Here is a 27,148-nt window from a genome sequence, read left to right as displayed (position 1 = left end):
GGGATCCTGAGGGTTGACTACGAAGTCCATGAAAAGCCCTAGGTTTACATGGATGCCAACACAATACACAGGGGGAAAAGGTAGATCCTGTAAATACGTTCGTACTGAGATTCTCAAGGGCGTGCAGAGCGCTTCCTGTGTGCTGGGTGCAGAGCACTTTCCAGAGGAGCTCTGACTCCTTTCAGCATCACAATAGCCTCGTAAGGTAGATACTATTGTCCCCATTTCACACACGGGACCGCTGAGCCTGCGGTCACACAGCTGCCAAGTGGCAGAGCCAGGGCGCAACACAGGCAGCTGGGCTCCAGCGTCCATGCTCTTAACCACACGTCATTCTGTCTCTCAAAAAGGTCTGGCCTGCTCAGTACGTGCCAGGCACTGTTCTAAGTACCTGATGTGGCTCGTGGATCGACGGGCCTCGTCACCCTGTGCAGCAGGGACTTGGAGGGGAGATGCCGAGTCCAGTAGATGAGGCGGGTCTGAACCAGCCAAGCGCACCCACCTGGGTGGGAGCAGGACCAGGACTTGACCTGGACGCCCCTCAGCGAGCGAGATCATCAGGGCGCTCGGCCTCTGCAGGCAGGCCCGCTGCTGCCCCCGGGCTCAGGGCAGCACCAAGGGGGTGCAGGGAGGGGCAGCTTAGCTTACCTTGTAGAGCTGGTGAAAGCCAAACGCTATCCCTGCCATGATGATGGCCAAGGCGCTGTAATCTCTCCACCGGGAACCTGCAGGGCCTAAGGTCGGGGGAAAAGGCACGTCAGGAGAAGAGGCACTGGCGCCCCCCCTGAGGCAGGAGAGCACGTGGATTCAGGCTCCTCATCTCAGTCGGGGGGTGTGTCTCGTGCTCAGGTGGGGGGTGAGCGTCCGGATGCGGCTGGGCTGCGTCCCCCTCCTCCTCCCAGGCCCCTGGACTGTGCAGCTGCCGTGGGCTGGTGCCTAGAGGGGCTGAGGCCCGGGGTGGGGGGTGGGGGGTGGGCGGCAGAGGCGATCTGAAGACCTAGGGCACGGGCTCCACTCTCAAGGAACAGAGGATCCAGTGAGGCTGCCGTGAGCACACCTAGGTGCGCACGAACACACGTCCACGCGCCTGCCTATGTGAGCCTGAAGCCACCTCAGAGCCAGGGCAAAGGCTGCATCACCCGTTCATTCAACCTTGTGAAGCCCCGACGGGGTGCACGGCAGTGTCGTAGGCACGGGTTACAGTGGTGGCGAGACCCCTGCCCTGTCCTGTTCTGCTCTCACGTTGCGCCTGGTGGAGAGGAGACAGCCTACCAACGACCGAACCAGGTGGCTCCAGACAGGGATCGAGAACACCGAACAGGACCAGGAGCGCGCGGATGGCAGGGCCTCGGTGCCGGAGGACGCCGAGGCCTGCGCGGTCCCGGGCACGGCGCTCCAGGCAGGGGACGAGGAAGTGCAAAGGCTGAGGCTGACCTGTGCTCAAGCAGACGGGGGAGCCCCTGGGCTTCACCCAGGGTGAGGGGGCTACTGCTGGCCAAGAGACAGCAAGAGCAGAGAGGGGAGCGGTGGGGGGAGCGGGGTGGGGGGAAGGTGGGAAAGGCTGGCCTGGCGGTGAGCGCACCCAAGGAACCTGGCCGTCGTTTCACAAGCAGCGGGGTCACTGAAGGCTCTGAATCAGGGAGTGACGTGGCCAGCTCTGTGTTTTTTTGGGAGAACATCAGGGAGCACCGAGGGCAGCTACAGGTGGGAGGCTGTGGAGGCAAGAAAGCAGGGAGAGGCCACCGCAAGGGGCCTCCAAAGGCAAGAGGGACTGAGCCCAGGACGGACCGTCTCAGGGGATGCGGACACGGGCAGCCGGTCTTCATGTAGGATCAGGCCCTTCGGAACACAAAGTCCCCTCCAACCCCTGAATGAACTTCTAGTTCCAGAGGAGGAGAGGAGCGTTTTCTACTTCATAACCTTCCCCATGAACTGTTCACGAGTGCTTTCAGGTCCATAACCTGATGTGACGCCCAGCGATTCTGTCAGGCACACGGGAAAGCACGAGCTCCCCCGGGAACGTCCACCTGGAGCTGCCACGTCCAGGCCACCCAGCTGCCTCCTCTCAAGGGACCAGCCACTGGGCAGGGGGCGGCGGGGGGGGGGGGGTGGTGGTGGTGCATGGGCCACTGTTTCCAGAGCCATCAGTGGTGCAGGACACCACCAGTCTGTGGGCTCAGACCAGGTGCCAGGACAGTGACCCAGAAGGCACCCGCCCGAGGCACGCTGCTGCGACAAGGACCTGGGATCTGGAAGTGGGTCTCGGAGAGAAGGTGAGGGAGGAAGAGCCACTGCACTCCACAGGCGGCCGGCGCCTCATCTCCTCCGAGACGGACACCCATGGCTCCAGCCGCCCCCTTCCCTCGGCCTGCAGGTACCGGCCACGTCCTGGCGCTTCATGACCAAAGGAGCGCAGGAGAGGGGCGGTTCTTAAAGTCCTTGGCAGGATGTGAGCACATGGGGAGGAGGGGCTGCTGGCATGCAGTCTGATCGGGGATCCAAGTGGCAAAGACCTCCAAGGGGGCGAGGAGCATGCTCCCTCCTCCCTGAGCTGCTGAAGGGGGCTCTCAGGAGGCAGGGACGACGGTGATGGGAGAGCCTGGAAGAGCGTCTCCCCCTGGCCACCCGACCCTACCCCCGCCTGTGGATTCCACGCGAGTTTCCCAATGTGGCCCAGCCCGGAGTCTCCTGCACAGACTGTGATCAACTCCCTTCTTGAGCGCACAGTTTCTGAATAGGTAATACACGCACATGGTCTAAACATCACGCAGCACACGTCATCAGTCTACTGCAAAGAGGCTTCCTCCACCACCAAGAACCACTGTGTTAATAGTTTCTTCTTTATCCTGCAGAGAATTTTTATGCAAGTATGAGGCAACACACATAGGCACTATTTTCCTTCTCTTTTCCCCTATTTCTCATTCTTCTTTTTTGCTAAAGCTGCATAATATTCCATTAAACCAATTCCCTATTGATGGACATTTAGATGATTTCCAGTCTTTTCCTATTTCACACAATGCTGCCATCAGTGAGCGTGTACATATGGCATCTCACGTACATGTGCAAGTCCATCGGTAAACGTGAACTCCTAGGAGGCTGGGCCAGAGCAGTCTTGAGATAGCCTGCCAAACTGTCCGCCACGGGGGCTGAACCAGTTCATGCCCACCTGTTTCCTCACAGCCACCCCAACATAATGGGTTAAGCACACGCACAGATTTCTGCCAGTACTAGAGCAAAACAACAGTCCCTCCCTCTAGCTTTCATGTGCATTTACCTGATTACAAGTGAGGGCTGAGCAATCTTTTCATCTGCATCTCCTTTTTGGTATACTGTATGTTCCCTACTTTTCTACTCAATTTCTTTATTAATTTCCTTCCTCAATTCATGGAAACTTCTTATACAACAGGGAAATTAGCCCTCTGCCTGTGAAAGGAGTTGTAAAAATTCTTGCTAGTATATTTTTCTTTTGACTCTGCTTATGGTCTGCTTTTTGTGGCATAGAGTGTTTTCATGTTTACGTAAACTTATCGATCTATTCTTTTACGGGTTCTGGGGTTTGGGTCACGACGAGCCAAGACTCCCCACTCCTCTCCAGGGTTGCACAGTGACACTCAGGGTTCACGTCTACACACTGTCTCCAGAAGGGAGCTCTGCTGCTTTGACCTGCAGTGAACAGCCCCATCCGATGCGGAGCGACATAGAGAAGAGACCGCTGATCGTGAAATGGAAAACTCTGAGACCACTGAGGTAGACCTTTCACTGTGACCCTGAGAAGCCAGGAGGCTCCAAGTCCCAAGCAGGCACCTCTCTCGGCTCAGCCTGCTCTGCTCTGAGTGCCTTGATTCCAACATCTGGTGCAAGTTCATTTTTAGGAGGAAAAAGCGAAGACAGAGTAACCTTGCCACTTTTCAAAAGAGTCGCTGTCGATTGAAGCCCCACGCTGTTCCGTGGGGCTTCAATCCACACCCAGAACGTCCATCTGTGCTGCAAAAATCCCCAGAGAAAGTATTCAAAATGGGCACGTGTCCAGAAAGTTCTACTCACCAGTGACTTCTCAAATACCCACTAAATATCTTACAGGAAAACAGTTGCAACTGGGCTGAAAACTGGACCAGAACCCAAAGTTTGCTGCCTCCTTCTTCTTTCCTGCAAACACACAGTGCATGCCTTGAGAAGTGCAGCCCCTCGTTCCGGGTACCAGAGCCGAGGCTGAGCAGATGCTGGCAGGTCAGGGGTCCAAGAACCAGGACCCCTCCTACAGCTGCTCCCCCCTCTCCGGAGCCTGACCTCCTCAAGCACCAAGAAACACCTGCGGCTCCCTGCCGGCCGCACCTTCACCCCCGCGCTGCTCCTTGTTTCTGCCGTGCTCGCGTTAAGAACATTTTATTGCCCCCTGGTTTTCATTATTAATGAAAAGGGACCAGAATGATCTTTCCTAAAGTTCAGAGAGTCTATAAAGACAAGAAGCTGAAATGCCATTTTACTCGTTTTGGAGATGTGTGATACAATCCTGTCTTGTGGCAAAATGAAAAAAGAGAAAAACTAAGACGGAGATAACTCTTATCCACCGCACGCCTTTCAAGGGGTACAGACCAGGGCAACTGAGAAAGCACTCGGCATGACCCCAAACTAGCTCAGACCCCAGCCACGACCACCTGGAGCCCTCCCTGCTGCCCACCCTGGGGCCAATTTTTTCCAAGCCCAGTGCAGACCCCCAGTGAGGGAACCCAGGGCACCTCGGAGCTACAGCCTCTTGTCACTATGCTCCTGAATGTCCAGAAAATACAGTCAAGGGCGGAAAATAGGGCCAGCTGCTCTTCTGCTCCAGCTCAAAAGTAAGGGAAGTGGAATGAATGAGCTTTTCAAAAGCTTCAGAGCCTCTAGCCTGACAAAGACGCCCACCTGCAGACAAGGCAGACTGGGGGCCAAGCTGGCAAGAGGCCTGGTTCCACACCACCACCAGATGGTCCCAAAGACGGTTTTCTCTTCTCCTCAAGCACAGACCATCTGACTGAAGGTGGCAGAGCTTTGCTAGATTTAAAGAACCCAGGGACAGTGAACACTGATACATCAGTCATTAACAGGTGTCTGTCAGCGAGTTTCTCAGAGACACCAGCATAATAAAAATGAAAAGACTCAATAATTTTGACATTCTTAGGACAACAAGAGAAAAGGAAGAACTTCAGTGAAGTTTGGGAGGTGTATGGGCAGAGAAAAATGACTTAGAATATACAGAGAAGGGTTTAAGCAAGAAAGGGTACCTTGAAATTGTGACATACAGGATGCGTTGCCTTGGGTGCCTGCCTACATTTCTCCACAGGCTTAGGAACAACAAGGTAAATAAACAAGTTTGTGAACTCACACTGTTTACCCAGGCCTACCTGTCAGCATCACTGCATGAAGAGAATCAGTAATCTCACTCACAGGATAGCTTTTTTGACTTCTCTTGTGTTGCTAATAATTGTGGCAATTCAGTGCTCGGAATAATCTCTCTACATCTTGTCACTTGCCTATCTCGATGAGGTAGAAAAGAAAGACAACTCAAGTTTCATCAGATTTATCAAGGGTCTTAAAGATTTTCTAGCCCAAATCTCTCAATGGACAGATGGGGAACAAAGACTCTGAGATATTATGTATATGCCTGTAAGGTAACAGGTAGTTCGTGCCAAATTAGAACCTGGGTCTTCTGAATCCCAAACTAGCACACTTTCCACTGTTACACATTTATCATCAAAGGACCTTTAAATAGTAGAACTCTATTGAAGTACCACTCTCTATACTTCTGGCCACTTAAATAAAAATTTACTGAAATCCCCAAAAAATAAAAAACAAAAGATGAAGTACCCAGGGACAATGATATTTTTTTACTGTCATTCAGATTCCAATTGTCTCCAGCACTCGCCCAACGGGCTTGACTCGCCAACTCGCCGAAAGGCCCAGCACTGCACCAGCACCTCATGGCTGGCCTCTCCTGAGGATGAACAGGCAATCGTCTGCAGCAGCATTTGTCATCCTGCACAGCTGAGCATTTCTGGGACTGCCTTCATGTCTGAGGCTGCAACGACATCAGAGGTCAGACTACTGTAGGGAGAAGAGCGTCAGGTTCTTCGGAACTCAACGCCTTCCTTACCCTCCCAAGGACTCCATCAACTAGCCTGAGCTCTGACAGTGTCCACAGGGCCTGCCTGCCCAAAAGGCTAGGACTTCTGGTGAATCCATGGTGTATGGCAGCCGCCTCAGGGGCAGGAAAGCTGAACCCCAGGGCTCCCTAACCCTTCACTGAACACCAACTAAACCAACATTACTCAGTTCCTTTATTTGTATCTCAATCTACCAAGAGAGTCTCACCTAGCAGGCGAGAACAGACATCACCAAATAAGGACACACATGTGGAGCGGGAATCGTGGACACAACACAGCATGAAACCACCGACTCAGGGACTCTCGGACACCAAGGAAATCCCACAATCCAGTAAAGAGTCATCAACAAAAGAGAGCTGAAAGCTGTCATGAAATCATCCTGCTGAGACAATCTGGATCCAGTGATGTACTGGCTGACGACAGGGAGACGCTATCAAGTCCCTGCGGAGGCTGGCAGCCTGAGCACAGGGCAGGGCAGTGGCAGGCACTGGGCAAGCCTAGCTGCGGTCCCCTCCAGGCTCTTCAAGGCTGGAGCCGTGACTCCACACAGCAGTAGCTTCTCAAATCATCCCATCAGCTTTGTTCGCAAGGCACGCTGAAAACTGAACGATAAGAGAGGCGCATCCACAGAGAGGTACTGGAATAAAGCCAGTCCGCCAGATCAGTGCTTGTTACAGCAAAGGACTGCCAGGCTAAATGCACAGGAGAAGTTGTCTCCCGACTGGTGACCAGCTGAAAGGTACCACAGGCTGAGCTGTGGATGGATGGCTGGCAGCGGCCAGAAAGACAAACCGACCCAGAGCACAGCAACTAGTAACAGAGCAGCTCCGCTCTGAACAGAAGCACCTGGGCAGCCTGGAAGGCAAAGGCACCACAGCAGCCCAACAGAAGTCACATCTGAAAACCCAAGGCCTGTCTTCACATGAACGTCCTGTGAAAGACGATCTTTTCCACTTCTCATGGGCTGCAATGCTATCAGCAGTGTCATCTTTAGGCAGGAAGGACACTGAGAGGCATATCCATATCCTCACTCACAGACTAAAAAATATGAGCTCTAATTAAACTGTAAGAATTCAGAAGAGTCCAGAAATGGACCCACGCTTGTGTGGTCAACTGATTTTTGACAAAGAAGCCAAGGCAGTTCTATGAGAAAAGGATAATCTTCACAACAATTGTGCTGGGACAACTGGATATCTGTAGGGGGGTAAAAAATGAACCTTGACCCTTTCCTTACACCATACATAGCACTTAACTCAAAATAGATCATACACCTAAACAAACAAGAAAAAACTGTAAGAAAACAGAAAACACAGAAGAAAATCTTTGCAACCTTGGGGTAGGCAAACACATCCTAAGATACAAAAAGAATGAACCAGGGACTTCGCTGGCAGTCCAGTGGCTAAGACTTCGCCTTCCAATGCAGGGGGTGCGGGTTCGATCCCTGGTTGGGAGCTAAGATCCCACATGCCTCCAGACCAAAAAACCAAAACATAAAACAGAAGCAATATTGTAACAAATTCAATAAAGACCTAAAAAAAAAGGTCCACATCAAAAAATCTTTAAAAAACAAAACAAAACAAAGCATGAACCATAAAAGGAAAAAAAATGATAAAATGGACATCATCAAAATTTTAAGCTGCTGCTTTTCAAAAGGCACTGTCAAGAAAATATCTCCATAAGCTGGGAGAAAACATCTACAAAACATATATCTGATAAAGGACCTGTAACCAGAATATATAAAGACCTTTTACAACTCAATAATAAAAAGACAAACAAGGTGATTTTTTAAAGTGACACTTCACAAAAGATACATGAATGGCCAATAAACACATGAAAATATGCTTGACATCACTAGTCATTAGAGAAACACAAATTAAAAGTACAATGAGATTCTATTACCTACACATTAGACTGGTTAAACTTAAAAACTGAGAATACCAAATGTTGACAAGGACGTGGAGCTACTGAAATTCTCACACATTGCTGACGGGAATGTAAAATGGCACAACCAGGAGACTTCCCTGGTGGTCCAGTGGTTAAGACTCCGCGCTTCCACTGCAGCAGGAGAGGGTTCGATCCCTGGTTGGGGAACTGGGATCCCACATGTCTCGTGGCGCAGCCAAAAAATAAAAATAAAAATAAATTTTTTAAAAAGAATAATATAGAAAAAAAGTTTTAAAAAAATGAAATGCCACAACCATTTTGGAAAATAGGTTTACAATATCTTACAAAGTTAAACATACACCTAACATGTGACTAAGGCATTCCACTCTCAAGTATTTACCTAAAAGAAAGGAAATATCTGTGCACACAAAGACTTATTGTACACGAATGTTATAGAAGCATTATTCATAATAGCCCCAAACTGGAAACAACCCAAACAGCCACCAATGGTCAATGGATAAACAAACTGTGAAATAACCATACATCGGAGTCACGGGAGTTAGCAAACTCTGCCCAGTTGGCCAAGTCCCACCTCATCCTGCTTGTTTTTCAGCTGTGAGCTCAGAATGGTTTTCATATTTTTAAAGGATGGGGGGCGGGGGGCTATATGTGACAGAAACGTGTAGTTCACAAAGTCTAAAATATTTTCTTCCTGGATCAATCTCAAAAGCATTACGTTAAGATACAAAAGACTATGCGCTGTATGATTCCATTCACATGAAATTTTAGTCTTTCGTTATAGTACATGAAACTATAGTATTGGTTACACGAGTTGAGTTACAGTATGTACAACTCATCAAAGTGTACACTTAAAATGGATTAATCTTATTGTGTATAAATTATACTTCAAAAAAGCTGATTAGAGGGCTTCCCTGGTGGTGCAGAGGTTAAGAATCCGCCTACCAATGCAGGGGTCACGGGTTCAAGCCCTGGTCTGGGAAGATCCCACATGCCACGGAGCAACTAAGCCCGTGCACCACAGCTACTGAGCCTGTGCTCTAGAGCCTGCGAGCCACAACTACTGAGCCCGTGTGCCACAACTACTGAAGCCCACGCACCTAGAGCCCGTGCTCCACAACAAGAGAAGCCACTGCAATGAGAAGCCCGCGCACTGCTATGAAGAGTAGCCCCCGCTCGCTGCAACTAGAGAAAGCCTGCATGCAGCAACGAAGACCCAAAAATAATATATTAAAAAAAAAAAAAAGCTGATAAGAAAAAAATTAAGAAGCCAGAAATATAGAACTGCCATATGAGTGAGCAATCGCACTCCTAGATGGCTACCCAGGAGGAATGAGAACGTACGTCCACACACTTGCCCGCACACGCCCTCAGCAGCATGAGTCCTGTGGCCAAAACTGGAAACAACCTAAATGTCCACCAACTGGTGAACTGTCAGACAAAATGTGGTCCATCCACACAATGGAATACTAGTCAACAATAAAAAGGAAGGAAGTAGTGCTACATGATACAACATGGAGAACCTCAAAAAACATGCTAAGTGAAAGAAGGAAGGTACAAGGGATCACATACTGTATGATTCCATTTACCTGAAATGCCCAGCAAAGGTAAATTTACAGTGGTGGAAAGTAGCTTAGTGGTTGCCTGGAGCTGGAGGTAAGACTAACAGTAAATGAGCACAAAGGATCTTATTTGGAGAATGAAAGTGATCTAAAACTGACAGATGAGTGCATCGTTCAGTAAAGTTACTAAAAATCATTTGATTGGACACTTGAAATGGGCGGGTTTTATAGTATGTAAAATATACTTCAACAGCTTAAAAAATTTTTTTAAATAAGGTTAGAAACAGACCCATGTATATATAAACAATTGCATTTTGATAAAGGGACACATAACTCACTGGGGACAGAATAATCTTTTGAACATCTGGTGGTGGCACAAGGGGACAGCCATTAGGGAAAAATGAACCTTGACCTTCACATTACACCATACACAAAAGTTAACTGACAGTGAGTCACAGATCTCAACATAAAAGCTAACGCTATAAAACTTCAAGAAGAAAACACAGGAGAAAATCTCTCCAACCTTGGGGTAAGCAAAGGCTTCACAGGTAGGACACAAAAACCATGAATTGTTAAAAAAAAAGAAAAAAAAAAGATAAATGGATGTCATCAATTTTTAAATCTTTTGTTTTGCAAAAGGCAACGTAAAGCAAAAGAAAAAGCTAGCCACAGACTGGGAGGAAATACTCACCATGCACACACCTGACAAAGAACTTGAATCTAGAATATATAAGAACTCTTCCAACTCAATAATAAGAAGACAATTTAAAAAGGACAAAGATTGGAACAGACACGTCACAAAAGAAGATATGTAAATGGGCAATAAGCACATAAAAAGATGCTCAACATTATTAGTCTTCACAGAAATGTGAACTCAAACGACTGAGTTTCCACTACACACACATTAAAGCTGCTAAAATTTTAAAAAGACTGAGAATACCAACCGTTAGTGAGGATACGCAGCAACCAGAACTCGTGCGCTGCGGATGGGAATGTAAAATGGTACAACCACTTTGAAAAACAGGTTGGCAGTTTCTTATAAGGTGAAACTTACACTTAACCTCTGACCTAGCAATTCCACTCCTAGACATTTACGCAAGAGAAATAAAAACAGACACAGATTTGTACACAAATGTTTAAAAGAGCTTTATTCGTAACAGCTCAATACTGGAAACAGCCCAAAGCCGGAAGCCCATCAACTGGTAAATGGATAAACAAACCACAGTGCGTCCTAACCATGGAATACGGCTCTGTGATAAAAAGGAGGCAACTTCTGATATGCACAACTTGGATGGAGCTCAAAAACATGATGCTGAGCGAAAGAAACCAGGCATGAGAGGGGACATACTGTATGATTCCATTCATGCAAAACCCCAGGAAAGATAAGTATAATGGGCAGCAACAGAAAGCAGACCAGGAGTTGCCCCAGCGTCAGGGCGGGTTGGCACTGGCTGGGAACAGGTCACGGGGAATCTTCTGGGGTGCCAGAAATGTTCTACAGTATTGATGGCTACAGGGCAGCGAACACTTGTTAAAACTCAAATTGTACAACTAAAATGGATGCATTACTTTATGTAAAATATACCTCAATAAAGCTGTTTTTTGTTGTTGTTTTTTTTTTAAGTCTGTTCAGATTTTTTTTTTTTTAAAAAGAGAGAGAGCTAAAAGAAGTCAGCAGTGACTGAGAACAGTACCCAGCAGGGTGGGTTCTAAGTTCTCTCTCTGCTCAGTTAAGCAGCTGAGACCAAGGGAAGAAGCAAGAGGTAAGATTTCTAATTCAACTTTTTAAAGGTACCCTGTATTATTTGATACTTACAAAAGAATATAACATTTAGATAAGTTACGAAACATGATAATAAGATGCAATTCTAAACCCACCTACTTTACCGGTTAAAACTTTCCAAATACCATGGAAACTAGCCACATCTTCCTCTTCACTCAGAGGTAACCATTATCCTGAATTTAGTGTTAATTCCAACTCAAACTTTCTATGGGATATAAAAGCTGGGAACACGCCCACCAGAACAAGGACTGCATTTCTCAGCCTTCTTGCAGACAGGTATGGCCGCGTGGTTGAGTTCCAGCCAATGGGGAGAAAGGGGAAGGGATGTGGGCGATTTCCAGGAGGTGTCCTTAGAAGGTGACTTGCCCTTTTCCTTCCTTCTCCCTGTTCTTGCTTGTTGGACAGCAGAGAGGACAGCTGGTGCTAGAGCAGTCACACTGGAACACAAGCTGGACGCCAGCCAGGTGTGAGGGACGCAGGGGTCCCTGAGGACCACAGGGCCAGTACGGCAGCCTGGACTGCCTATGTTTACTTAGAAAAAGAGTCCTTTGTTTTGTTTAAACCGCTCTTATCTGTTGCAGAATCTTACACAACCAGCACAGGCTGCACTCAGCACAGCCATGATCCCAGACACCACCTACACCAAAGGCTCTTCCAACGGTCTCAGAAATCCAAGGTAAGGATGTCTCCACTCCGACTGTAACGCCTGCCCTCTTCAACATCCACACGTGGCATTTATTCGGCATCCACAAGGCATCACACTGGGCATTCCACAAAGCAAACAAAACGGACAGGTGCTGGCCCTTGACGAGCTGCTATTCCAAACCAGTCACATGGACAAAAGAAGAAAAATACCATTGCCTCAAAATTAGAGAAATGTTTCCTTCATATACAAACCAGTAACTCTCATGTAGCAAAAAGTGAGATTTGTGTGCTAAACCTACAGAGAAACGGAAGACAGAGAGAGAGAGAAACGGGAGAGATTCTTCCCCATTTAGTTCTTGGTGGGAACAGAGAGGCTGTTCACAGCGCCATCTCCGTTCACACTCACCTCCAGAGTCACTTACACCCTCCCCACCCCCAGCTTCTAGGTGCCTCCATGGACCTGCTTCCCCCAGAAGGCCTGGCCTGAGATCAGCACCCTGGGGGTTGCTTTGTTCTTAACTCCAGAAAGCTCTCACCATTCACACCATACAAGATGGCATGGGTTAGCCTTTGCTGTCCTGCCCCAAGCATGGGGCTTCCCTCTACATTAAACCGGGCCTTCCTGAGGCAAGGCCTGTCCTCTACTTCTGCGGCCTGCTCCGCACAGAGCACACAGGAGGCCTCACTGACTGGCTACCTGGGCATCAACCCCAAGAGCTGATGGTATTACTCGGCAGCCTTGCAATTCTCAAGCACACGTCCACCATCATTTATTCATTCAACAAGTGTTTCTGGAAAACCTGCTAAGTCAGAACCTCGGGCCATAGATTAAAAAAAAAGCTTCTGAGCTCAAGAAACTCACAGTTTAATAGGAAGTGAGTAAACATTTCAGTGTAGTGTGGTGGCGAGCAGGGGGCTGATCAAGGCAAGGGGAACCTCCACCCGAGTTGGAATGGAGGCATTTGAAAGGGAGTTACGGGCAGAGCATCTGGACACCTGTTGCATCCAGCACACACCCAGCGTGTCTTCTCTAATTCCCCACGCAGCATCTGCTCCGATGGTACAAATAATTTTAATATTAGTCCAAGAATAACACAGTCAAATAGGTAATACAGCCTCAAAAATAATTACACAATGCATTTCAAAGTAAAAAAGCCATGTGATTCTGACTGTCCTCCGTCAGGGTGATGACCTGGCGGCCACCTCCCTCAGGTCGTCTCTTCTGACACTCCTATCCCATGTTGCGGCCGCTCTGACCATCACATGGTTTCACGTCCATGTGGCTTTGCTTTAGCTTGGATGCTCCAGTCCATCCTGTCTGGTCACTGCACCAGTCATGCCCCAGGTCCAGTTAGGCATCTCCTGCTCTCTGAGGCGCCCCTTCACCTTGTCTGTGCCACCATCCGGGGCTGACCTCATAGCACTGCTGTGTTCCCTGAACTGTCTTTCCTACTGGACAGGAGGGCTGGAGAGAGAGACCAGCCAGGCCTTAGTCGTCCCATCCCAGGGGCCCGGCACAGTGCCTGGCACACAGCAGGCGTTCAGTAATCAGTGCTCCCTCAGGGACCTAAGACAATCAAGGGAAAGTTTATGTTACTGAACAGGGCCAGAGGAGAAACAAACTGAGAAAGAACACACAACACTCTCTCAGGATTTCTAATGAAATGTCAAAGCCTTTCACCAACCTCAGACATTTACATCCTATTTTAAGAAGAGGCAACTGAAGCTGTAGGTCAGTCTTTGAAAAAGCCTAAATTGTTTACCAAAGATAGTGGGGGGGGGGGGTGGGGAATAATTAAGCCTAAGAAAAATGATTATCGTACAAAATTCACACTGGCCTTGCCTGTATTTCAAAGCTACCTTGCTTTCTTGTCTCTCTGGAAGGAAAAGAAGAAAAGTCATCTTAGAATGAATGAATCAGTCAAGCATTTACAAGGACTTTATGTTCAGGACTGTGTTAGGCTCTGCACATAGACACGCACACTGATTCCTGCTTCAAAGTCGAACAAAAAGAAACCAAAAGGAGAAACAGAAGATGTCAAATTTCCTCTTGCATCCCGGCCTGACTTTTCCTGAGCTCTACCCGACTTTCTTTTAAGCCCTGACAACTCTGGTTTATTCTCACACCAGGTGACACCAAGCTTCGCCTGGTGTCAACCTCCTCCCACTTTCACAAAGCCTTCTCTGACTTCTCGAGCCCACATTAATTTTTCTCTTTTCTGTATTCCTGTGGAGTTTCTTGTCTGTATAATTAATTTTGGCATTAAATCACAATGTCTTATATTATTATCTTTTTCTTAAGAGTTTATCTTATCTCTCCCAGAGAGCCTGTAAGATTCTTAAAGATCATGTTTTGAATCTCTCATGACACTGTACTGAGCATATAGCAGGTTCTTAATAAACAGTGATGAACTGGTACCATTTCTGGTAGGTCTCCATGTTCTCTTTGCTGACGCTGGCATTCACTAACATCTCAAGGTCAACCACATTCACCAAAAAGCAGAGATATCAAAAGAGGCACCGAGTGGGACACCTGCCACCAAGCAGGAGGGCGGGCAAGTCCAGAGGTGACGATCCCCGAGGACTGGCCTCCCAGGGGTGGTCTCGGAAAAGCCACGCTTCCTGGAGACATGAGTATTTGGGGCTGAGCCCAGAAAATCCCATTTTCTAGGCTTGGGCTCAGAGATGGAATGTCCTTAAAAAGCCAAGAAATGGGAAGGAAAGGGCTGCCCGAGCTCCAGATGTAAAATCTGCAGGAACACACATGAATGGAGGCCATAAATCCCTCCCAGGACGCAGACAATGCCTCAGTGATAAGCATGCAGATTGCACACCTAGTTCAGAAACTCCCCTGAGTTTGCTTGTAATTAAGGGGGTTAGAAAGGTAAAAAAAAATATATAAACCCAATTAATCATTTAAATACTTAAAGTCAGATTTTTCCCTCACTCCAGGATTAGTATATTTCATAACGCCAGCAGCAGACAGCCCTGGTTTTTACTGGGGTTCATTTTAGAGCATGTTTAAACTAGTCAGATTGAGTGATGCTTCCAGCAACTGATCGCATGTCAAATAAAAGATATTTTATGTAATAAATTACCGCTACAAGTAATTCAAATGTCATTTATCAGTTTTATTATCAGTCAGGCAAAGTCTTGTTTCTCTATATTAATCAAAATCAAGCTTTTTTTTTTTTTGGAGTAGTTTTGACACCTCTTGGCAAAAGTACAGAAGTGAAGAGGTAGAGTCACCCCCAAGCTGAGAGGAGCAGGGTAACGGTACAAGAAGAATGAAGCTCGAGGGTGACAACTAAAAAACTCCAGGTATTTAAAATTACCATTACCATTGTTTTTATACTAGCGTCAAAGCAGGAAGGAGTCTGTCTCTAAGAAGATGTATTTTATTTTTAGGGCTGGGAGACTCTTAAAAATACTCCTACCTAAATACCTAAACTCGTAATGCTTCTCAGAGACATCTGGGCAGGAGAGTGATTTAAATGACTGAATCGCTCCTCCCAGCCCCATTCTTTTGCCTCTTCAGAAAGACTAGCAGTTTAACCCTTTGTGCCCACTGAAAGTAGGCAAACGCATGATGCTTTAGGCCAACTCTGTGACCAACAGAACAATTTGTTCTGAGCAAGAAGTTTCCAAGTAGCGGAGAGACCTGTTTGGTGTTAAGCCATGGAGGAAACAGCTGGAATAGAACAGATGTGCATTTTAGAAAATTCTGCACCCCAGCTGCCACTGCCCGTCCTCAACAAATCCCATCAAACCCTGGGCCCAAGGACACAACTGAAGAAAAAGTGTGGAGACTTAGCCTTTGGTTTAAAAGAAACACAGAGACTATGTTTAGTGACCCAAAGCAACACAATGGATCGAAAAGAATGTCAGCCAGGACGGAGAATGAGTCCCAGGCTGACAAATAGCTGCCACTGACTCAGGAGCCCCAGTACAAGGCTCATCACTGAGCACTGGTCTCAGAGGTGACACGACACCAGTGGTTTGTTAGACAAGGCGACCACGGATGAGACCAACTTGAGTTCGTGCTACTTGGCCTCACCCATTCAGCCTTTTCCAGAGAGCAAAAGAAAGGTGATATCTAAACGAGACCTGTGACACACAGAGCAGATTCTAACCTATTGCCTGGCCCCCGCGCTGTCTATACGGACGATTGCACTTCCCTAGCTGTGGGAAGGACGGCGAAGTGGGGGCCAGAAGGCAGTTCCAGGCCACGTGGTGGGGATCAAAACAAGTCTGGCATTTTAAATTGCGCCTTTTAAAATCTGATATCTGACACTTTAAAATCATGTTCTGAAAAAAAGAAAACTTCCGAGATAGACCATTAAAATGAAGACAATTACAGAAAAGGCATTTTGAAAGACAGCAGATCCAAGGCTGAAGTCTTATGTTAAACACACAAAACTGAGCAATTTTCCACTGCTTTGGAGTCCATTTTAACCTTTTTAGGTTTTTCATAAGTGACTTAAAGAAGGAGTTCTGCCTATATTTTGGAAGTGTACATTTATTACTAGCTTAAAGAAGCTTTATTGCTAAAAGTAGCTTCCATTTAAAAACAACAAAAACCTCTCATGGGTCATGTTCTCATGTAATAATTAAAAGCTGCATTCAAAAAGGACCTTCACATTTAATGTGAAATTCTCTAACAGATTGCCACTACATAAATATACATGGTATAGCCAGGACAAGGAAGGAAGGAAGGAAGGAAGGAAGAAAAGGAGGGTGGGGCAAGGAAGGCTAGCCTAAATCTACTAATATTAACTTTAAAAGATAAAACTAGGAGACAAGTTATTTCAGTGCCCAAACAAGAATGCACCCGTAAATCAGATGTTTATGTTCTTATTAGTGAAACAGTAACATGCAAAAAGCACTGATATAAGAAAACGGAAACTGAACCAATAAATACTTTTACAGATTCCTGCTTGAAACCAAAATACTTGAAACAATACAATAAACTCATTTATTCTGGTACCTTGTGTCTTAAACCTTTGTCACATACTTAAAAGTTCGTCTAGAAGAGGATTTGGGTGTGTCACACTCTTTTGGAAAAACCCAAGAGCCATCTCCTACTCCCAGCTCCCCCCACCACCCCCCCGCCATCACGCTTGCTGAGCCTGGGAGACGTGAAGCGCTGCCCTTTGGCTGGAGTCCTGAATCCCAGGCAAGGTTAAAGCCAGAGTTTGAGCGGGTGACTTACTATACGGCTGCGCAATGAGGTGAGGGGGCTGGACAGGCACCACCTGTGTGGCTGGGCCCAAGGACGCAGGCTCATCGGCAGCCGTGCCCGACTGCTGGAAAGCCAAATCAATCTCTTCATCCGTCAGCCCTGGGGGAGAAGAGGACATAACTGCAGGTGAGTACCTTTTGCCACTGTCCACGGCTGCAACGAAATCATTTGAGAAAAGACCTTAGAGTCACAGAATGCCTAGCATCCTGGTAAGTTGCTTTCCCGATTTCGGATTCTCTGGAACCTCTCTCAGCTGCAATTTAACCTTAAGCGCCAGAATATTAGCCTCAACACTGCTTCCAAATGTGGCTCATTCAATTTCCTTAATTTATCCTTGAGTTTATTGCTGCTTTTGAAGTCTCTCCGTACTGCAATTCTCCATTCTTCCCCCGAAAATAGATACCATCAACTGCAAATGTGGCTCATTTTAATCTGTAATGGTGTTAAAAAAAAAAAGAGGGGAAAAAACTAACAATAATGCATGAAAACAGACAGGGAAACGAAAAACTAATTATTGGGTGAGACGACTAATTAGTCTAGATCGTTTCTGAAGACGGGAATAATTTGCTTTATTTTATGACAAATGCAGAAATAAAAAGAAAAATCAGGACTGACTGTGATTAGTATGAATGGGATATAGAATGTAAAGAAGAAAATAAAACAAGAAAACAGATCAAAACAAGGCCAGGCCCAAACTTTCAGATGATTATTACTCTAGACTATCATAGGCTGCCTATATCGCCTTTGGCTAGTTTTTCTTTTTCCTTTTTTTTAAAAAATCCTCCCAACACTCTAAACCACAGTGCACTTGGGACATCAGGAAATTTCAGGGTGCCATCTGCAGTGGCTATGCCATGTGGAGAGGCTTTGCCCAAGGAGGAATAAAAGCCAAGTGAAAAACCCAGGAAGACGACATTTCCAGCGGGCGCACAGCTGGAATATTTCAACAGGTCGGAGGCAGACCAGGGACGCTGGCTCTGGGGGAAGAGGATGAGGGCACTGACCAATCCAGAGCATCTGCACAAGGAGTGGCGCACAGGTGTGAGAGAGACTTCCCCACACGGCAGCTCTGTGTTGCAGGGGAAGCAACCGTGTGCACAAAAGCGCTCCAAGCGCTGCGACTGGGAGAAGCAGGTGGGAGGTCACTGCTAGTCTTTGCAAAAGAGCACTCTGGCCAGCCCGAGCTGTTCTGGGAATCCCGACATCCAGTCCAGCCACAACACAGAACTTTTAAACTAGAGCCGAGAGCTCTTCCACATCGGGCCGGCGGCTCTCCATCAGAGGCCCGCAGCATGGTCTGTCTGTCCCTGGGGGAGGTGAAGTACAAGGAGGCTCTGAGGGTCAGCATCTCCCGAAGCATGGTGCCTCGAGCTCTGTGCCAAGGGGCTAGCCGGCGGAGCCCATTAATGCTCTACACACAGCGCTGCCCCACACCACGCTGGCGTGTGAGTTGGCTGCAGCCACCCCTCAAACTCTTCATGCCCCACCACAAGTGGTCAAGGGAGAATTCCTGAACTATTCTAAATGGCCCTGGACCCTCTCTCCTCCTCTCTGCACCGAGCACTCGAGGTCCCTCCCCACTTAACACTGCATCCCTTTCCCTCTTTGCCCTCAGCACACGACAGAGCCCGCCAGTGGTGGGCGAGGCCACACCTCCGTGGAGTCTCAGTGCTGCTGGGTCGCCCGAGCAAGCGCACCATCCTCTCAACAGACTGACGGGGCAGAGGAGAGGCTGGCAGGGGGCAAAGAGGATCATTTACTGGTGCTTGGCACCTTCAAATACAAGAGCTGAATTTGAATACGTGGGGCTAGCCAGGGGACGTTCCTCCTCCCTAAGCCCCCAGCTTGCTGCAAAAGGACCGCTTTACTGTGATGTCACCTCCCAAGGACAGGGGCAGGACAGACAGACGAGCCGGGCAAACACAGAGAACACGCTTCGCTGAGCAAACGCCTCCCAGGCTCCAGCCCAGGTACTGACTGCCAGTCACTCCTTCTTGGTAGAAAGGGGAACCCCTTTCAGAGTTCTAGTAGGAAAGACACGGTTTTAACCAGTCATAATCAGCCACGAAAGAAGACAGTGGCGCATGCGGCGTCAGCACGAGCTGCTGGTCACTGGTACACAATGGGACTTCATAAACCTGGTGGTTCGTGTGCCTTGTCAGCCACTGGCTGCAAATGAGGATAATTTTCCCAAAAGGAGCATTCGGTTGCATTCTCATTTTCCCTTTTGGCTCTTTCAAATATAAACAAGTACAATAATGTTTAACGCTGGGGAAATATACAGTAAGTTGCAGGCTGTGCTGCAGCCCTGAGAGCTGGAGCTGGTTAAAGGGACAGGACTCCCTGACCACTGTCCTGCCCTCTGGCCCTGAGCTTTTACGAAGCCTATTTTCCTAATAAAATATGTTCCTTGCACTATTGCAGCCAAGCCCACTAGTGAAGCCCCGGTTTGAAGGGCATCAGCACTTCCTTCCAAGCTCTTGTTTTATACAGACCTTATCATTTGATGCCCTAAACTTACACTGGCTGGGATTCTGATATCCCTAGTTCTCTGGAGAGTCAGGATTTTGATTTAGTTACAGAAAATGAATCATTTTTCTTCTTTTTTAAAAAAATAAGCATTTTAATGATCTCACTGAATAAGATAATTTCAGAGCTGGGCCATTATCCTAGCCGTTGCCCTTATTTAACAGATTAAAAACCAAAAAACTGAGGGCTAAGGAGGGTGAAAACTATGCCTCAAATCATACTAGTAAAAGCCTGGTGATGCCAGATGAAACCCCAGCCCGGTGACTGCCCGCTACAGCACAGAGTTACAACACATCAAAATGATGCCTGAAGTCTTCAGTCTTGTTAAAGAAAATATGAGGACTAACTTGTCTTCCCCCAGCCCCCCCCACACCAGCACCCCATCCATAGCTAAGAGCCAGTGAATGCTGTTTTGGGGCTATCCCAAGACAACACAGGAACCTAACACCTGGGTCCTATTTGCAAATGACACCTGGATAACTTTTTGAACACTACCAGAGTGACAAGGGTAGAGCGACCTCATCTCCTTCTAATATTCTAATCAAATAAATCCAAAGGCCTCTCACAGACTGGTGCCTATGCTTCCCTTAGTGGCCTTTTCCTCTGGAGTGTCCCCAGCTTCGGGAAGATTGACTCTACAAGACTCAAGTGATTCCTCTGGGACTCACAGAGCCTGAGGTGGGGTGGAGTGTCATTCCTCTCAGAACATAGCAAGTATCCACCCCGTCACCAGCTCCTGGCGCTGAAAGGACCCTGCCTTCAGGGATGGGGTACTGCCTTAGGGATGGGGTACTGCCGTAGGGATGGGGTACTGCCTTAGGGATAGGGTACTGCCTTCAGGGATGGGGTACTGCCTTAGGGATGGGGTACTGCCGTAGGGATGGGGTACTGCCGTAGGGATGGGGTACTGCCTTAGGGATAGGGTACTGCCTTCAGGGATGGGGTACTGCCTTAGGGATGGGGTACTGCCGTAGGGATGGGGTACTGCCTTAGGGATAGGGTACTGCCTTCAGGGATGGGGTACTGCCTTAGGGATGGGGTACTGCCGTAGGGATGGGGTACTGCCGTAGGGATGGGGTACTGCCTTAGGGATGGGGTACTGCCGTAGGGATGGGGTACTGCCGTAGGGATGGGGTACTGCCTTAGGGATGGGGTACTGCCGTAGGGATGGGGTACTGCCGTAGGGATGGGGTACTGCCTTCAGGGATGGGGTACTGCCTTAAGGATGGGGTACTGCCGTAGGAATGGTGTACTGCCGTAGGGATGGGGTACTGCCTTCAGGGATGGGGTACTGCCTTCAGGGATGGTGTACTGCCGTAGGGATGGGGTACTGCCTTCAGGGATGGGGTACTGCCTTAGGGATGGGGTACTGCCGTAGGGCCCACACATAAGACAGCCAGGTTCCCACCCACCGCCACTGAGATAAACAGTGGAGAACTTAGATTGAGACCTTGCAGAATCCAAAAGGTTAAAAGGAATAATAAAGGAAACTGCCAGTTGTAAGTGAATTATATTTGGCTCTGAAAGCTGAGGCACAGGCTATATTATAAAAGGCAGCTCTTTGCGTTGTTTACCATCACCCTGAGTAATGCAGACCTTTTTTTTTTGTTTTAAATAATCTCATGCAAATTAGACACACACACTTCCTTCCAGTTGATTGCTATCTGCAAGGAATAATCTAACCTCAGAGGGACTGAGCAAGGGCTGAGCAGAGAAGAGACGGGAGGAAAGGGTGTCACCGTCCTGTGGCAGGCAAACCTCCTCCCCTCCCATCCCTGCCTCACACGTCCTTTAGCTGCTGCCTTTGGAAGAATTAGCCAATTTTAATAAAGCCTAAAATTTTATTTTAGCACTAGCACTTTGCATTTAGATGTTCTCTCAGTAACTTCACCTCTGCTACTTGGTGATTCCAGGAGCTACCAGCCCCTCCCCCAGTCTGTGACATTGACAATTAAACTACGTTCTTGATAGAGAGCAAAACTAAGAAAGCCCTGCTCGGTTATTCCATCCACTCACTAGCTTTACTCAAGAGGAGGAGAAACGGACGAGGGGACTTGTCCAAGGTGAGCAGAGGAGCAGGATGCCTGCCTCTCTCATTTCACCTTGAAGACCACAGCTGCCTGATCTGCAAAGCGGCGCTCAATTCAAAGGGAGCCGTGCAGACGAGTGCAGATGAAGACCCAGAGCCAGGACGGACTGCTAGTTCCCTCGGTTCTCTGGAATCTACTTCTCCAAACAGTTCCCTTTCCCAGGAGACTGCCCCTGTGTAGATGCTGGGCCAAGGACTTCTCTTCCATCACCTTCTCCAGGGTGGGATTCTTTTAAAAGAACAGAAACAAGAGAGCTACATTCTATTGATTAATAAAGCCCCGTGTTACTGCTGCAGCAGCTGAAGTCAACGGCCTCGGGGCTGCCACACCTGCTTATTTTTATCCTTCAGAAGATAAACAAAATTGTTTAAAGATTTCTATTAAAATGCAAACAAAACCAAACCGGTTGACTGTGTGAGCTGCAGCCAACTGGCTCACAGTGCCGCTGGGTCCTTTCCCACCACTCAGCTCAGACAAACCGGGCACCGGGAAGGGCTGGCTTTTTTCTGTGGGGCTGGCGGTGCAAGGGCTTCTCAGAATAAGGAGCCTCAACGCTCTCTCCAGTGACCGCTGGGCACTGCCCCAGGGCCTGGCTCCATGCAGGGGAAGAAGAGAGGTGACAGCAGACAGCAGTGTTCTCTGTATCCCTCAGGTCAAACAACCACCAGGACAGTAGGGTTAGGAGTAGTTTGGATATAAGCAAGGTGATGAACGCCCGACAGCACCTTCCGGCCCAGCCCGAGTATTATAATAAAAATGTGGAGTCTGACGGGAACTAGGGAACAGGGCCAGAGGGCCAGTGGCGACGGGCAGCAGTTACGGGCTGGCCACTCGGCCGTCTTCCTCCCCCACCCCGTCGCAGTCCCTCTATTTACAGGACTTGGGAGATTCATCTGGGACGCAGGGAGACTGAGCAGGGGTCACCTCTCTCGGAACACAGCTAGTTATCTACCCAGGCACTCTGGGAGGAGATGAGGCAGAGAAGACAGCTGGCTAAAAATACTCCCCAAATTAAAAGAAAAATCAACTCTCTCAGAAAAGGTTAGGGGAGGAGAAAGGTAAAAAGTATTTTTATTTTATTTTATTAACATTTTGTTGGAACAGTGGAGTACAATAAGGACTCTCTGAGCCTCTAAAAGTCGTTGGATGACCTGTAGACCCCTATTTCCCAGTGCCTTGTATAAAATTGAATTTTTTAAACATAAATTACATGTAATGACGACACTGTAAAAACTAACAGTAATGGAAAGCTGTGCTGTATTTCATTAGCCTGTATTATTCCGTGCCACCTGATCCAGCCGGGCCTTGTTTATGAGTTAGTGTGTTAGCAGATGCCGATGGAAGCATTTGCTTCGACCTTGCTCTTCTCATTGGGGCATGAAATTACGACGGCAGCACCTTGATATTACAGCCATAAATACAGTAAACTGCAAATTTAAGCCAACGGCTCCTATTGTCTCTGAACATAAAGCTGATCGGTATTTATTTAAAAGGAGAACAAAAAAAATATTATATATCACCTTGTTTATGGGGCCTCCTCCACCCACTTTCTTATCCCCTCCCCCCAGCCCCCCAACCTAATTCACTTGGTTAAAATATTAAGCAAATAAGCCAAATGCTTTCTTCTCTGCTGGCTGACTATTCCCAAGCAGCAAAAACAGTTTTTGAGAAAACCAGTTCCAAATATCATCACCCTGAACGAGTTTTTATAAAAATTGATCTGATGGTGGGTCCCGGTTCCCACCATCTTGATGTTGATATGTAAATTCAAGAACAAGACTTGACACTCTCCCCGCTCCTTAAATAAGGAAGTTCAAACTACAGGAGAGAAAGTTGCTAATGATGCCCTGAAACAGAATGTCCTCTCAGTATCCTTTTAAAAATCGTTAGGCAGAAATGTTATTTCAAAAAGCAGCAGGGACTTTCCTGGTGGCACAGTGGTTAAGAGTCCGCCTGCCAATGCAGGGGACACGGGTTCAAGCCCTGGTCCAGGAAGATCCCACATGCCGCAGAGCAACTAAGCCCATCCTTACAACTACTGAAGCCCGTGCTGTGCAACAAGAGAAGCCACCGCGATGAGAAGCCTGCACACAGCAACGAAGCGTAGACCCCCGCTCGCCGCAACTAGAGAGAGCCCGCGTGCAGCAACGAAGACCCAACGCAGCCAATAAATAAATAAATAAATAAATAAATAAATAAATAAAAATTTTAAAAAGGCAGCAAAACACTGCCTCATGCCACCTAAGGAAAGAAAGATATCTAATCAAGAATTTAATTCTCATCTCAACACAGAGAGCTGGAAACCTCTCATTAAAACTTGCACCAATCCCTCCTTATCCCAGGGGACCATAAAGATACTATATCCTTTAAATACATTAAATGTGCAAGAAAAATAAACACAAAGACAAAAGGACACTGGATATCACCCAGCCACATTGAGTATAAATCACCGAGTAAAAAGCCAGCACAAAATGTACTGCACTGTTAGCTTAGAGACTGAGCAACCAGCCAGGCTTGGTCCACCATCAGTCTAAAAGGGAAGGCAGCTCTGCTTTCCAAATGTCAGTGGGAGAGGATCTCTATGCCGCTCAGAGAGGCAGAAGAGAGATGTAAACTCAGCCAAGCCCAAGTTCGCAGGTTTCAAAGGGTTAGTGGTGAAAACGGCAGAACATCAGCAGGCAAGCTCCGCAGCCACTACCAGTGAAGCATGCAGAAGGACAATCTTAGCAGAGAACTAAATGCAAGTTTTATTCCAAATCAGACAGGACAGGGTCATAGAAGCCAGGGCCCAGTACTATCAATGACATGGCCAAATCAACCAAGATCAAAAGTTTTTGCACATTTACTTCCAATACGTTACTCTACAAGGTAGACGGACTCCCTTGGAGCCCTAAATTATTTCAGCCACACTCATTGAGCTTAGCTCCTTCCGCATAAGGAGGAAACTTCCCTATAAAATTTATTGAGCTTCTCTGGGGAGTAGTATAACTGGTGAACAAGACAGAAGTGAGCTGCCCCTCTGTGTAACACAAATTGAGATCTCTCATGTGAAAGACTGGGAGGGTTTCCAATCAGCATCTGTGATGTCTATTTTTACATCTATAGTCTAAAGGTTTTTTTTTTTTTCTTTTAATCCCTCTCTGCTAAATTAAAAACAAAAACAAAGAGGAGTTGCTCCTCATATTTGATCATCAATTCCAAGGCACGACAAACATTGCCGCCGGCTGTCCCGGACAGCAGCTCTAACCCTGCAGGGTCCTTGGCAACAGGCGGGGAAGTCAGCCTTTCCCACAGTGCAGTGAACAAGCCCTAGGGAAAGGAACTGTGTCTTAAAGACTGAGAAGTAGGATAATCAGGAATCACTGCTACTTGAATGCCAAAGGCCAGGAAAGCCAAACGTATGGTTGTACATATGTGGGAAAGGCAAGTAAATTAATACCTTTAACTATACTTGAAACTTGCTCCTTTTAGAAGAGGCAGTGACTTTTTTTAAAGAAAAAGAAAAATTCACCTTTGACAACCAAAGTAATTCAGATCTGAAAGAAAAGTTGAAGCTTATCTAGTCTATCTCCTGTTCTTTTTGTTTCCCTTTCCTTCTGTTTTACAGATCAAGAGAAGAGAACATGGAGAGGGGCAGTGACTTTACTCACAGCCATGGTGAGCCCAGGGGCAGAACCGGACTCCCAACACAGGACTCTTTTTACTGCTCTGGAGGGGTCACGAGAGAGCGGCCTGACATGCCTGCTCCCCACTCTGCTACCTGACACAGCACATTTTAAATAAGCAAACTCTTAGAACCAACCACCTCAAAGACGAGGAAAAACGAAAAGGACATATGGAACATGGGGAAAACCACGTGAAGGATACATGGGACATCTGTGTTAAATAAAAGAATCTATGTATGCACACACACAAACACATCTATGTAGTTGTGTGTACATGCATAAAATAAAGAGAGACAAGAAACAGGTAATGCTGGTCCCAGATGGAGAGGAGACTGGTAGCTGGGGACACAGACTTTTCACTGTATATTCTTATGAACTGTGTCCCATGTGAACATATTTCTGATTCAAAAGAATAATTTTTAACAACAAAGAAAATAAGTGGAAGGAGAAAAAAAAACCTTAATTGTGAACAAAATCACTTAGAATGGTTATCCCCATTTTCTGGAAGAGAAAAACCAAGACAGAAATAGGTGCAGAGACGCACCCAGGAGCTGGGATTAGAATGACATCTGCAGTATCTAATTTCTTGCTTAACCCACTGTGGCTGTACCCCCAGCAGCCAAGTACAAGGTGGCTTTTTTTTTTTTTTTAATTGTGTTTTTAAAAGGCAGGCATCTGTTCTATTTTGACACATCCTGGCTGCCCAAATGTTTCTTTCAGCTCTAAATATTTGCTTCACCAATGGAAATGTTTCCATCACTGCAACAAAACAAACATTTGCTTTGGGATGGTAGGGACAGCCATACGCCGTTTCATATGTTACTTGAAACAGCCTGATTTGGGAAACAATCCTACTGTAGGACGCAAACCTAGGTGGAGATTTTTGTTCCTTAAAGAAAACCCCGTCACAATAGTTCCATGCACCAAGGTACACTCTTTGTCACTTAGCTGAATGCTACAAAAGTTCAATGTTCGTGTGGGGTTTTCTTTTACATCTTGAATCTTAAACATATGATCAGAAGGTTTGTTATCTGGCATTCAACTTACTTCTTGAAGTTTTAAATTACCGTGCAGCTATCAGATTTTTTTTAAAGTCCTCATATTAATCTGATATGAACACATTAAAACATGTTATGTTCTAATAGGTCAATACATTATTTTGTCACCGCCTATTTGTGTAGCTCCAATGAATCTCGTATTGCTATTGTCAACATTATTAGTGTAGAGATAAATATTAAGTACTCAACCATATCTATAAATATTTGAGTGCTTATTTTGCTAGGCAATGTGAGAGAGCCAAGACCTCATCTTCCCGACCTGTTAAATGGCAGCTTCCCTCTCCCCCCCGCAATTTCTCCCATCGGATGAGTACTTTGTCTATCTTCTAAGTACAATATAACACATGTAATATTATGATATGTAGACATATGATATATAATACACAGATATATCTATCTATTGATAAAAATAGCATGTCAACTACAGAAAACATGGAAAATAAAGGAAAGCATAGAGAAAATTTAAAAATCACTCATATTGCCACTCTCCAACCATAATAACAGCCAAAATTGACTAAAACCAAGTGTCAAA

The 27,148-nt window shown here is 46.9% G+C and overlaps 1 protein-coding gene across 3 annotated transcripts in view; it reads right to left on the bottom strand.

Moving 5' to 3' along the window:
• Positions 1 to 27,148, bottom strand: part of PEX14 (peroxisomal biogenesis factor 14) — a 139,060-nt gene that overhangs the window by 10,118 nt on the left and 101,794 nt on the right. For 2 of the 3 annotated variants that reach the window (XM_007170074.3, XM_028163483.2), the window contains 2 exons: positions 17,245 to 17,373; positions 649 to 734 (listed from right to left, as the gene is read on the bottom strand). In XM_007170074.3, coding sequence (XP_007170136.1) covers positions 649 to 734; positions 17,245 to 17,373 — 215 coding nt within the window. The remainder of the gene's footprint in view (positions 1 to 648; positions 735 to 17,244; positions 17,374 to 27,148) is intronic. The other variant, XM_057558574.1, reaches the window with a different exon arrangement.

This window comes from Balaenoptera acutorostrata, chromosome 1 (genome assembly GCF_949987535.1).
Source record: "Balaenoptera acutorostrata chromosome 1, mBalAcu1.1, whole genome shotgun sequence".
In the NCBI taxonomy this organism is placed as follows: domain Eukaryota; kingdom Metazoa; phylum Chordata; class Mammalia; order Artiodactyla; family Balaenopteridae; genus Balaenoptera; species Balaenoptera acutorostrata.
Note: the sequence above shows the minus strand (reverse complement) of the source record. Positions and strands in the feature narration are given on the sequence as shown.